The sequence below is a fragment of the Callorhinus ursinus genome, unplaced genomic scaffold (genome assembly GCF_003265705.2).
Source record: "Callorhinus ursinus isolate GAN/ISIS: 27379988/994484 unplaced genomic scaffold, GSC_fseal_2.0 scaffold77, whole genome shotgun sequence".
Classification (NCBI taxonomy): domain Eukaryota; kingdom Metazoa; phylum Chordata; class Mammalia; order Carnivora; family Otariidae; genus Callorhinus; species Callorhinus ursinus.
Window position 1 is genome coordinate 4112264 of NW_027397139.1, and position 13499 is coordinate 4125762.

Below are 13499 nucleotides of genomic sequence, written 5' to 3' on the forward strand. Positions count from 1 at the left end.
GTGGCGGCGGGCGGAGCGGACGGCGGGGCGGCGGCGGAGCCCGCGCCCCCCGACGGGCCGGAGGCGGGCGCGCCCGCGGTGGCCGAGGCCGTAGCGCCGGCCTCGCTGGCGCTGCTGGAGCCCGACGTGAGCCCGCCGCCGCCGCCGCCGCCACCGCCTCCCCGGCAGTCGCCGCCCGACGTGTTCGCCGGCTTCGCGCCCCACCCCGCGGCCCTGGGCCCCCCGACGCTGCTGGCCGAGCAGATGAGCGTGATCGGCAGCCGCAAGAAGAGTGTGAACATGACCGAGTGCGTGCCCGTGCCCAGCTCCGAGCACGTCGCCGAGATCGTGGGTCGCCAGGGTGAGTGGCCGCCGTCTGGGGCGCTAGACCCGGGGTCCCCGCGTCGCGCGCCCTGGGGAGGGGGCCGCTCCAGCCCTGCTCGCGGCCGGACGCCAGACCCTGGCCACGCCCCGCGTGGGCCCCGGCCTCGGGGGCCGCCTTTGCGCCTTTGTCCTGCCGCGGGCCGCGCGAGAAAGTTGGGCGCAGCCCGCGCTCCTCCCCTCCACGCTCAGGCCCGCCGCTGCCTTTGTCTGGGCGCCTCCAGCCGGGTCGAGCCCCTCTGTGCGGCGCCACTGCCCAGGCCCTGGGCCACCTGCTGTGGCACCCCGAGAACCAGGGGGCAGGGCTGGGCGGTGGGCGATCGACACCCAAAGCAGGCTCGGGGCGGGGCTCGCTGGGGCTTGGGGGTGGCTCGGGGGCGGGGCAGGGGGCCTCAGGCAGGGTCAAGAGAGAAGTTTGGCGTACAAAGAGGGTGCATATCTCCATTTGTCAGCCTGGGGGCCCTGCTGGGGGTGGGGGGAGCACAGGATGAGAGAGGATCCCCACCCCGCTCTCAGCCCCGAGTCGGGGATTTGGGGACATGCTTAAGGACCAGCTGTAAAAAGATTCCTGAGGTCCAAGCTCCTAGCCTCCCCAGGGCAGGCCCAGGGCAGCAGGCCCGGGGTGTGGGGGGTCCCGCAGCAGCTTTGTCAGAGTCCCTGTGGCCGCCCCATTGTTCTCTTTGTTAGAGAGCCAGTCTGAGATTTGCAGGGTGACATCAGGCCGGCCGCAGCTCATTGGCCCTGGAGCTGGAGCTGCGGGGCGGGCAGGCAGGAGGGTGGTGGGCAGTGCTCCTCCGGACACACGCCCACCTATCCTTTTAGCCAGCTGCCCCCAGCCCCAACTTTCCCCTGCCTTCTGCCTGCCCCTCCCTGTTCTCCACTCCCTGCTTGAGGCCAGGTTCTAGAACTTGGGGTGGGGTCTGGGCGGGGCTTGAGGTGGAGCTGCAGGACACTCAGGCTGGCCTTTGGGGGGCTCAGTAACAGGAGCCAGAGATGGGGGGGGGCTTGAATTGCAAGGTGACTTGTCACCCTTGCCACCTGGGGGGAGGGTTGTGCAGAGGACCACAGGGATGCTCTGGACACTGCTTCCTCAGAGTTCTGGGTGGGAAGGGTGGTTTGCCCAGTGAGTCCTCTGGCTTTGGGTGCAGGTGCAGCCGATCACGTGTCCTCCCCCCATCTGGACACCAGGAGGGCCAGGTGTAGTGCTGGGCTGAGGGCCCAGGAGTTGAGACCAGGGGAGAGGGGACAAGGTGGTCCTTTGAGCCCCGTCGGCTGCCTCCCACAAGCAGGCACAGCAGGACTCCAGGCCTGACCGTTCTCCTCCGCCTGCCACGGCCCCTTCCCTGCCCCAGTCACCCGCACCTGCTTTGGGATGTATAACAGGACTGCTGCTGCGTGCGGAGCGTCCAGACGCCCGCCGAGGGCAGGGGGACGGCCGTGGAAGCGCAGCCTGGGGGCTGTTGTCCGGAGGCACTAGGCTGATCTGCCGGCTGACAGAGCGCGGAGCGGGAGGGCGTGTTCGCTGTGCGTGTGCGTGTTCTGGCAGCTGCGGGTCCTTCAGAGAGGCTGAGTCCACCCCAGTGGTGGCAGGAGCCAAGCAGAGGGCATCCGAACCTGTGCCTTTGGTTGTGGAGGAGCAGGTTTGGGGGGTCAGCCCCCACTCCGACCTCCTGGGTGTGCTTTTTGGCACCCATTTATTACAGCACCTCCCTTGGGCGCTTTTGTGAGGATTCTCCACCAAGAGGGTTCTAATCCCAGCCCCGGGCTGGTACGCAGTGGCACCCTGTAAGTGGGTGCAGGGTCCTGGGGAGGGAAGCATGAACGCCAGGACAGGTTGGCCCTTTTGGCAGCCCTTGACTCTCCCAGCTCTAGGGCCATCTGTGGCGCTCGTCTTTTCCCTCCCGGTGTTAAGCTCAGCCTGGACAACTGTTTGTGCCCCATCCTGACCCCTCCCTTCCTCTGGTCGCTCGTCCAGTCTCCCACCTTGGGGGTTCCTGGACACGAAGCCTGTCCCTTCTAACCGTCCTGGCTCTCACCAGGGCAGAAGGTACAGCTTGTGAACTCCTCTGTCAAATCCTAGGTCCAGGGCCACTCCATCCCCTAGAGGGCAGGCCAGAGTCCCCCAGACCTGGGGTCTGTCCTTCCCCTGATGCTCGCTCACTGTTCTCTGAGTTGGTTTTTCCGTCCTCGAATGGGTCCCTGCACCCCCTGGGCACAGGATAGGTGATTACAAGCCCTGAGAGTTCTCTCTTCTCCCTGAGGCTGAGTGGCACAGAAGGTGCCCTGCATGGGAGCCTCGAGAGATCCCTCGGGGAAGGTCATCTGTAGCTTCTGGTCACAGGAGGCAGGGACACGGCCAAAGCTGGGTCGGCAGGGCTGGGATTTGAACCTCAGTCCCTCTAGCTCTGGGTGCGCTGCAGGGAACGGAGGTGGCTCGGGAGAGGACTTCCTACCTTCCAAAGCTCCAGGATTGGGGGAGTCGGCCCCACTTTACAGAGGCCCCAGGAAAAGTGGAGACTCCGAAAAGCGTCCGCCAAGGTCACCTGGGAGGCTGGTGCCCACTTGTCCTGGGTTTGACCTTGGGCCTAGTCCTTCGGAGTCTCCCGTTAGCGTGCACCCTTGCTGGGGGTGTCCGTGTGGGGCTGGGCTGGGGTGTGCGCACCTGTCTGCTGCCCGGAGGTCTGGGTCAGGAGTGAGTGAAGGGTGGCCGTGACGGGCCTGTGCCGGCAGGCACCCGGGGTCCCTCTGTCTCTGCTGCTCTCGGGCGAGGGCCGGTGCACTCAGACTGGCCCCCCTCTGCTGGCGGAAGCCTGCTGTGCTCACAGCTCTCCCTCGCTGACCCCCTGTGCCTGGCCCCCCTCCTGCAGGCCTTGGATGCTCTTTCTGGCAGCTGGGGAAGGCCACAGGGCCACCAGCAGGGTCCGGGCCCTGGTGTTCCTGTTTATCCCCTGTGAGTCTGGGTTGGGGGTCCCTTATGTTGGCAAGCATAGACCTTCCTGTGTCTGGGGGGGGGGCGTCTCTGTGCCCACGGGCCCGCCCTGCTGTGATGTCCTGGCTGGCCAGGACTGCAGCCCAGTGTGGCCCTGCTTTGGGGACAGCACCCCACTGGGTTTGGGGCAGTGGTCATTGTGAGGATTTGTCCCCCAGCCCTGTCCTGCTTCCAGATCTCTGTGCCCTCAGCTAAGAGCCCTCCCCTGGCACTCATCCTTCCAAGGGTGAGCCCTTCTCCCCCTCGTGGCTTTGAGGTTTTGTTGATAAATGTAGCCCGTGGTTCCTGTGTGGGGCTCCTGGGAGTAGTGCCTGGAGCGCCCGAGTTCCTGAGTGCCCAGCGTGCGGGGGTCAGGACCCCAGAATGAAGTCATAGGAGTGATGGGACCAGGCTCCACAGGGGGACCCAAGGCTCCCCCATTTAAGGGGAGGGTCCAGCTGCAGTGAGGAGGGAGTTGACCAAATGGGGGGTAGTCAGCACCATTCCCAGGCACACCTGCTTGAGTTGGAGTCCTGGTGGCCAGGCCCAGAGATCTGCCTTTCAGCCTGTCGCCAGTGATAAGTGGTAACCCCAGGGTTCCCTGCGAGCGTGGGGCTTGAGCCCTGACCTCACCCACTGTGGCGTCTCTGGCTCATCCCCACCAGGGCAGGTGTGTGGCCCGGTTCACTCTCACTGCCCCAACTTCCCGGACCTGCAGTCCCACCCCCTCTCAAACTCTGCTACTTCCTAGGGTCCGGGTGTGGGTGGGGCCTGGGTCGATGGGCATCACAGCCAAAATGCGGTCAGTGAATTAGTCTCCTCTGGGCCCTAGAAGGCTCCACCCAGGGCCACCCTGCAGGAGGGGGCAGGACAGGGGCCAGTTCCGTGTGACGGGAACAAGGGTGCACCCCTGGGTTTCATCCCCCGCCCTTTCTCCTGGCCTTGCCTCCCGGTCCCCCACACGGGCCTGTGGGGAGCGAACACTTCAGGTGAGGCGAGGGTCCCCCGCCAACAGCCTTGGAGGGTCATGACGGCAGCACAGCGGCCTGGGGTGCCGGGTCTGGGCCCTTCTCTTCCTGGGAAGGAAACGGAGGTGCAGGACGGGGCTTCAAGTGGCCAGGTCATCCCAGCACACTGGCCCTGCCTCATAGCCCTCCAGCCTCGGGGAGTTGGGGCAGTCATGCAGGAGGAACTGAGAAGTGTGCGCTGGGGCCCCGGGCTAGTCCGCATGGGCTTCCTGGAGGAAGGGGTGCTGGGCTGTGACTTGATGCAGAGAAGGGGTGCAGGCACAGTTGCAGATGGGAAAGGTCGGGGGCAGTGAGGTCAGGGCCGGGGGGCTGCAGGAGAGGGAAGGACTGACGTGCGACTTGAAAGCTTTCCCACCAGCTGCCAAGTGGGGAGGGAGCCATCCGGGCAGAAGGGGAGGCAGCTCCAGGTCAGGGTGGGGTTGGGGGGGGCTGCCCAGTGAGACAACGCTGCTGCCCAGAGGGGGGACGGCGGGGGCGGGGGCGGGGGCAGCGGCTCAGGGCCCAGGAGATGCAATGGAAGCCGCCGTGCCCCACGTTCCACCCCCCCCTGGGGGTTTCTGACCCCAGTTCGCCTGCTCGGCTCTGCTTTTGCTCAAAGCCCTGGATGGGGCTGCTGTCCTTGGGGTCAGGGTGAGGCTGCCACCCCCAGACACCCCCTCCCGTCTCCCAGTGCTCCCTCCTGCCTAGCAGCCAAGCTGGTCCCGCTAGTCCAGCTAACTTTGTATCTTCTGCTCCGGGAGAAGTTAGCAACACTGTTCTCTCTGTGCGGGCCACTGTATTGAAACAATGTCCCTGTGTCGCTCCAGGCGCCCCAGAGTCGGGAGGGGGGTGGTCTTTCAGACTCGTGGGCTGGACTCAAGTTGTCTCAGAAGGCCCTGGGGATGGGGGTGGGGGTATCAGACCCCCAGGCCGGCACCCCCATCGAAGCCCCTGCGTCTAACCCCACCCCACACGTGGATCCCCTGTACCCCTTCCACCAGGTCAGACCCCAGCCCAGCCAGTGACAAACCACAGAGCTGTGTCCATGAGCGTCCCCTCAGAATCTGGGACCACCAGGGTCTCTGGAGGTCACCTGAATTAGGGTGCAGGAGACCTGGGCTCCCCTTGGGCTGGGGAGGGTCAGTTGGTCAGGAGAAAATCCTAGGTCATTTCCACAGTCTGACCCGGGGCTGTCCTGCCCATCGGCTGGGGAGTTGGTGTGAGGGGCGTGCATTCGTGTCCTAGAACTGACCTACCACACTGGACGGCTGGAAACCATAGAAACGAGTGCTCCCCCAGATCCAAGGGCGGGAGTACAAAATCAGGGTGTTGGCAGGGCCATGCTCCCTCCAGAGGCTCTGGAGACCACCTGTACCATTCTAGCTTTCCCGGCTTCTGGCAGCCGGGCAGACCTGATGTCCCTAAGCTGTGGCTGCCTCATCCCATCCCCATCTGTGGCTCCGTTTTCACAGGGTTTTGTCTTCTCTTTGTGTCCCTCCTCTTAGAAGGACACCTGTCACTGGATTCAGGGCCACTCCAGTACAGCCTCGTGTTAACTAATTACACCTATAAGACATTTTCCAAATGTGGTCCTGTTCACAAGTACCAGGTGGCCGTGAATTTCACTCTTCAGTCCACAACGGGTCCTCCTTGCCTTCTTGCCAAACCCACCACCACCTCCAAGTCTGGGAGCGGAGGGGAAACCGAGAGCTATGTGTTTGAGGATAAAGCCCAGGGTGGGTAGGGCAGTGAAGTGGGGGCCCGCGTCCTCATTGTGTCCCCCCCCCGCCCCCTCACCACCCCAGGGTGCAAGATCAAGGCTCTGCGTGCTAAGACAAATACGTACATCAAGACGCCGGTGCGCGGGGAGGAGCCGGTGTTTATCGTGACTGGCCGCAAGGAGGACGTGGAGATGGCCAAGCGTGAGATCCTGTCCGCCGCCGAGCACTTCTCCGTGATCCGCGCTACGCGCAGCAAGGCCGGCGGGCTGCCCGGCGCCGCGCAGGGTCCGCCCAACCTGCCGGGACAGACCACCATCCAGGTGCGCGTGCCCTACCGCGTGGTGGGGCTGGTGGTGGGGCCCAAGGGCGCCACCATCAAGCGCATCCAGCAGCGGACGCACACGTACATCGTGACGCCCGGGCGCGACAAGGAGCCCGTGTTCGCCGTGACGGGCATGCCCGAGAATGTGGACCGGGCGCGCGAGGAGATCGAGGCGCACATCACGCTGCGCACGGGCTCCTTCACCGACTCGGGCCCCGACAGTGACTTCCATGCCAACGGCACTGACGTCTGTCTGGACCTGCTCGGAACGGCCGCCGGCCTCTGGGCCAAGGCCCCCAACCCTGGGCGGCGGCCCCCCGCGCCCACAGCAGGCCTCCGCGGGGATGGGACCCTGGGGGGCCCCGGGGGGCCCGAGGCCTTCTACGCGGGGGGCCGCGGGGGGCCGCCGGTGCCCGATGCGGGCCCTGCCAGCCCCTACGGGGGCTCGGGCAACGGGGGCTTCACCTTCGGCGGGGATGGTGCGGGGGCCCCATCGGGGCCGCCCGCCCCCGAGGACTGTGACTTCGGCTTCGACTTCCTGGCGCTGGACCTGACCGTGCCCGCCGCGGCCACCATCTGGGCCCCCTTTGAACGGGCCGCGCCGCTGCCGGCCTTTAGCAGCTGCTCGGCCGTCAACGGGGCCCCCGCGCCCCCCGCCCCCGGCGCCCGGCGCAGCAGCGGGGCCGGCACGCCGCGCCACTCGCCCACGCTGCCCGAGCCCGGGGGCCTGGCCCTGGAGCTCCCGCTGGCTCGCCGCGGCGCCCCGGACCCGGTGGGCGCCCTGGCCTGGCGGCCGGCGCAGGGCGCCCTGTCGTCCTTCTCCAGCGGCGCCGGCTTCTCCGCGGCCACCTCGCTGCCCAGCGGTTCCTCGGCCTCTGCGTGTCCCCCGCTGGACTCCAGTGCCTCCGAGGGCGGCCGCAAACCCCCAGCGGCCGCGTCTCCGGCCGCCCCGACCCCCGCTGCCCCCGCCCCGGCTCTGGCGCGGGAGTGCGTGGTGTGCGCGGAGGGCGAGGTGATGGCCGCGCTCGTGCCCTGCGGCCACAACCTCTTCTGCATGGACTGCGCCGTCCGCATCTGCGGCAAGAGCGAGCCCGAGTGCCCGGCCTGCCGCACGCCTGCCACCCAGGCCATTCATATCTTTTCCTAGCGGCTTGGCTGGCCGCCGCAGGCCCGGGGGGCGGCGCGGAGGGGGCGGCGCGGCGGGGGCGGCGGGGCCAGCCTTCACAGACGAGCTTTAACTCGGTCCCAGGCGTGGAGACGGCTGCCCGACGGCATCTCAGTTCTTAACAAATAAACAGTATTGAGTCGACAGGTTAAAATAAAACAGAGAGAAAAGGTCTGCTTGCACTTTTTATTTAAGACCCCCCGCCCCCCAGGGTGATCTTTTTAAGGAGAAAAAAAAAAAAAATATATATATATATATATATATATACACACACACGATTTTTACAACTCCCCATTGTTCTTTGGGACTTGGATTTCTGACTTGACAGCCCTGGCTTCGGAGGCGGCCGCAGCCTCTGTGAATCCCCTCCAGGAGAATGGCGACATTTTTACTCCATCTGGGGGGGGGCGGGGGGGGGGGGCTAACCTGTTACCCTTTTGTATGTCGGTGGGGGGCGGGACAGGCTGGAGGGGGCGGGGTGGGGGGCAGGGGAGGATCCAACCAGAAATTTCTAACTTTTTGTTTTTAATTATTAATCCCCTTCTGCTGTGGTTTCTTTTGTCAGTTTTTAAATTTTTTTAAATTGTGTTTTTTTTAAACTTTTACTTTTTACCTCTTGTGTATATGTAGGGAATTTATAGGGAAATATGTACTTTATGGAATAAATTTTAAGAACTAAAATATATTTTATTTTAAATAAAATAATGGACCTTTAATCTTACACAGCTAAATTACTGATTATATATTTGCTGAGCTGACTTAAGGGTTCAGAAAATTGTATCAAGAGTTTTATTTTTTGACTTCAAAGCCTTCTTAATAAAGTCTTTTTACTACATGTGAGCCCTTGGCGTGGTGTGGGGCGGGTGGGCCTGGGAGAGGGAGGGGGAGGGGTGCTCAGAGCCAGCCCCCTCACACCCTAATCTTCCAGATAAAGGAATTTGGACTCAGGATACCCCATGCCCAAGCCCAGGCTCTTCTAAAAGCCTGGCACTGTGCCTAGTTTCAGATGAGGGCGTTGGGTCTGGAAGGGAAGGTGGTGCAGCCAGACCCGCCCTTTTGAGGCTCAGGTCCCCTACATTCCAGGGGCCAGACAACCATGGGGCCGGCTGTGGCCACTGTGGAGGGAGGAGTGCCAGGCTCTGTGATGTGTGTGGGGGGGGACTCCTAGTCCCGTTGTGCAGAGGGGAAACTGAGGTCTGGAAATCCCACTCCCAGATGGGTTCTAACACCTCCCAGTCTCCGAAGGACATGTGAGTGATGACCACACATGCCATCCCTCCCTCACCAGGTCTAGTTGGGAGCAGAGGACCATGCCCATGGGGCCACTAGACAATTCAGGGCCGGGTTGGCCCTGGAGTCAGGTCTGTGGGATTATGGGTTGAACCACCTGCAGTCAGCAGGTGCCACCAAAGTTCCCAAGGAGGGGAAGAAAGCTCTGGAGTGAGTGGAGGCATGGGACTGCTCCAGAGACAAGCTGGGGAGCCAAGGGCCCATAGGCTGCTGGCTTGAGTGGGCACTGAGGAGGGGTCTGCAGAACAGAGCCTGCTAGGAAAACTAGGAAGGCATGGTGGAGCAGCCCGGAGGGCCTCCAAGAGGAGGCACGGGGGTCGGGAAGACAGGTCAGGTGGGGCAACGGGAGGGGGCAGATGGATGGGGCACGCCATGGGCCTTGTCTCCAGTGAGTGGTGACCACGTCAGCCTCTCCAGCTGAGTGGCAGCCCTGGGGTGAGTCTTAAAGAGCCACACATACCTGGGGTTCCAGCCCACTCTGGCTGGAGTTTCCCCATCTGTGAAATGGGGATACTCCACACTTCCAGCTCTGGTGAGGATCGTGGGTGGAAGCAGTTGAATCATGGCCCCGGAACCTGTGAATGGACCTTATTCGGAAAAATGGTCTTTGCAGATATAATTAAGGATCTTGAGATAAGCCCTAAGTCTAATGACAAGTGTCCTTATAAAAGACCTACAGAGGGGGATTCAAGACTCAGACACAGAGAGAGAAGCCATGTGAAAATGGAGGGGAGCCCAGCAGCGCCTGGAGCCCCCAGAAGCTGGAAGAGGCAGGGAGGACCTTCTCCTGGAGCCTCCAGAGGAAGCCAACAGTGGGGGAACAGATGCCTGTTGTTTTAAGCCACTGTCTTTGTGGCAATTTGTTACAGCAGGCCACAGGAACCAGTGCGGGTTGGTGGGCAACATGGAACCTGGGGTCTGGCCCACAGTTCAGTGGGGGGGGGGTGGACATGGCTGCCGTGGCACCTGGTGAGCTGGGGTGAAGTTAGACCATAGCCCTCGCCCTGCAGGAGGTTATGGAGGCAGTGGGAGGTGAGTGTGGAGACCATCCTCCTGACATTTTGGACACAAAGAGAAAGAGAAAGCAGTCCCTTGAGGGGCTGAGGGGTCGAGGGAAAGACAGGACATCAAGGGGGTTGAAAGTCCTTGGGAAGGAGATGGGGGCTGGAGCCCAAGCAAGGGGTTTCTGAAAGATGCAATGGGGGAGGGCCTGATCTGAGGACATTCTATCTTAGAACTGTCCAGAAATGTCTGAGGGATGTGCTCGCTCCCTACTGAGGGGTTGTGAAGCCGATCATTGGGAGGCCAGAGTTGCTGGTGCCCTTGGGGAAAGCTGAGAGATGGCCAGAGGTGGACTCCCGAGCTTGCCATTTGAGGCCCTGGATCCAGCTGTGCCTGAAGGCAGACCATCCCAACCTCTCAGCTCTGAGTGCCAGTAAACTCTCCTGCTTTGCTTAAGCCAGTGTAAGCTGGAGTAACTCAAACTCATAACCACCTACAGGGACCGTATTCCTGGCCAGAGAGCTGGGGAGCATTTCCTGGGGTGAGCAAAAGCAAAGCAAATACCCCGTGCATTTAGCTTCTTCACAACTAGACACACTCAGGGAAGCCAAAGTCTGAGGCAAGCTTCCATTGCCCTTGTCACTCGTCTTTCTTGGTTCATGGGCTCAGCACATCGAGGTGACCCTTGTCCAGTGTCTTCTGAGAAAGCCTTTATTCTGGGCCTCATCAGATTTCGGGAGATGATGAAGGATAAGCCCGTAGTTCTCCCATCTGTGAGATTGAGCCACCCACAAAGTGGGCTCAGTGTGGGAATGCTATGTCACCTGCATGACCATGTGTGTCCCTGGCAAGTCCCTGGGACGGGAATGGTAAGTCACCTCATGCCCACCATGTGTAGGGAAAATCAGGAGCTCTAGAGACAGACATTGGAGTCGCACCCTGGCTGACCACTTTCCTGCTTCATGCCCCTGGGCATGTTATCTCCCGGGCCTCAGTTTTCTTATCTTAATCATCTGCAGCTGAGTACGAAGCCTGGCAGATGTTAAATGCTGGTCTGTAGTAGTCCCCACCCTCCATCTCTGCCCTCAGCTGAATACACTCTGGAGGGGATCAATTCAGATATAAACCTTTGAGGCCAGAAAAAAAACAACAAACCGAACAGGAGAAGAACAAACAGTGCCTGGAAACTGGAAGGTGCTCAGTATTTGTTGGGTGGATGGATGAATAGGTAGATTGTGAGTGAATAGTGAATGGATGGATAGATGGATGGATGGATGGATGATAGATGGATAATGGGTGGATGATGGATGGACAGATGGATGGAAGGATGATGGATGGACAGATGGATGGATGGATGATAGATGGATAATGGGTGGATGATGGATGGATGATGGATAGATGGGTAATGGGTGGATGATGGATGGACAATGGACGGACAGATGGTTGGATGGATGGATGATGGATAATGAGTGGATAATGGATGGATGGATGCTGGATGGATGGATGGATGGATGATGGGTGGATGATGGATGGATGGATGATGGATGGATGGTAATGGATGATGGATGGACAGATGGATGGATGATGGGTTGATGATGGATTGATGATGCGTGGATAAGTCAGAACTTCAGAGGAGGAGAGATGAATTCTGCTTGGAAATTCAGGGGAAGGCTAGAGAGAGGGGTTGACTGGTCTTGGGGGACAGTGTGGCAAAGGCTTGGAAGTGATATGGTATCACTGGTCACATTCAGGGAACAAAGAGTAGTCAGAGGGACAGGTTAAACTAATGGGACACAAGGTTGAAATGCCTTGGAACATGGCCTTGGGACTCCTTCTGTCTCATCCAGCCCAGTCAGGTCTTTCAGGGCAGGCCCCATTTTTGCTACAGCCTGCCTGGTCCCTGGAGCCTCCCCTTTACAAGGAGAAAGCCACACCAGCCCCTGCTGGCCTTCAGTGGCCAACAGAATTTAAATGTAAATGTGAACAGCCACATATGGCTGATGGCTCCTACATTGAACAGCATCACTCTAGAATGTTCCAGTCCAGCATTGTCCAATAATGGGACCATGATGGGAATGTTCTAGATCTGCGCTCTCCTTTACAAGAGATGCCGGCCACACCAAGTGATTGAACATCTGAAATATGGCTTGTGCATTTCAGAAACCGAACTTTTAATTTTGTTTTAATTAAATTTAAATAGCCACAAACAAAAAAAGGGAAAGCATCTAGGCAAAGTACTTTGCTATGCAAACTTTGAAATACTTTTAATCCAGGGAAGCAGGAAGGCCAGAGTGCCTAGAAATTGTGGTAACTGTGTGTGTGCAGACGTTCTGATCAGAGTGTCCCTAAAACAACCAAGGCCACGGAGGAGGGGGTGACCCTGGGTTCCCGGGGGGCCCGGCATCCTCACGAGGCCCTCACGAGGGGGAGGCAGAGGGTGGGAGTCCCAGAGATGGGCAGACCCCACGCTGCTGGCGGTGAGGATGGAGGGGGGGCCGCGGGCCAGGAAAAGGCAGGAGCCGGGTCTCCCTGGGGCCCTGGGGAGGTGACAAGCCCTGCCCACGCTGGGGTTTTAGTACTTCTGAAACCCGATTGTCAGAGAGTCAGTGTGAGTGGTTTAAGCAGCCAAGTTTATGATGAGTTGTGCAGTACTCCCGGGAGACTCGCACGGCTGGGGTAGAGTTACCCCAAACCCTTGCAGATACAGCTGACCCTATGGCCTGCATAGGGGGAAAAAATGGGCTAAGACATCTTGTGGTGTCAGGAAGTAAGTACATGTTCAAGAAGTCCACAAGGATAGGGTGAGTCCAAGGGACACAGGAGCTGCCATCTGAAAGAGCTCCCAGTGGCTGGAGCTGAAGCATGTCACCCCTGAAAATACAGGACACCCAGTGAATTTGAGCCTCAGGTAAACAACGAATCTTGTTTAATATCTCCCAGATTTTGCATGGGACCTCCTTCTACCTAACAACGATTGGTTACTTACCTGAAATTCAGATTTAACCGGACGTATTTTTATTTGTTGAATTTGGTAAGAAGTGGAGCGGGAAGAGAGAGCAATCCATTGATTCACAGGGAGACGCGTGTACCTGCGAGCTCCAACCCCTGGCTCTGAAATTCTGCCTGGCAGGTAAAGGTGAGGCCAAGCTAATGGGTCATGGGTTGGGGAACATGAACCAGAATTAAGTGCACAATTTATTGATACACACTGAGGCCTGTTTCTTACCATAACCAGGAGTGGGTGGGCACGAAGCTGAAAGCTCCCCAGCGCACTTGCCCCGGGGCACCCCCTGCACCAGCCCCAATGCAGGCCCCGCCCACGACCAGGTGGGAGGGGAGCAGCCGGTCCTCTGTCGCCACCGCGCGGCCGAGACTGCACATGACGCCCTGCCCTCAGCGGCGTGGAGCCCGGCGCTCCGCACCGTCTGCGTTAAGTGGACACCATTGTCCTTCACCCCGGGGCTGTGGTCTCCCGCAGGGCACAAACAGGCCTCCCTTTCTCACCTTTCTCCACTGACCGGCCCCGGCCCAGCGGCTCAGCGCCGGCACACAGAAGGCGCTCCCAAAATATTTGTTGATTGAGTAAATGACAGGGCGCCGCAAAGCACCGAGTTTTCCCTTTACTCACACCAGATCTGGCCTAGTCCAGTGCTGGAGGGGAGAC

General features: G+C 60.3%; 1 protein-coding gene across 1 annotated transcript; it reads left to right on the forward strand.

Annotated features, from left to right (window-relative positions):
• Window positions 1-7715, forward strand: MEX3D (mex-3 RNA binding family member D; the record flags this gene model as incomplete). Its single annotated transcript, XM_073887227.1, has 2 exons — window positions 1-340; window positions 6141-7715. Coding segments are annotated over 2 exons (1725 nt in total), but the record flags the coding sequence as incomplete, so codon positions are not given.
• Window positions 7716-13499: the final 5784 nt, after the last annotated feature.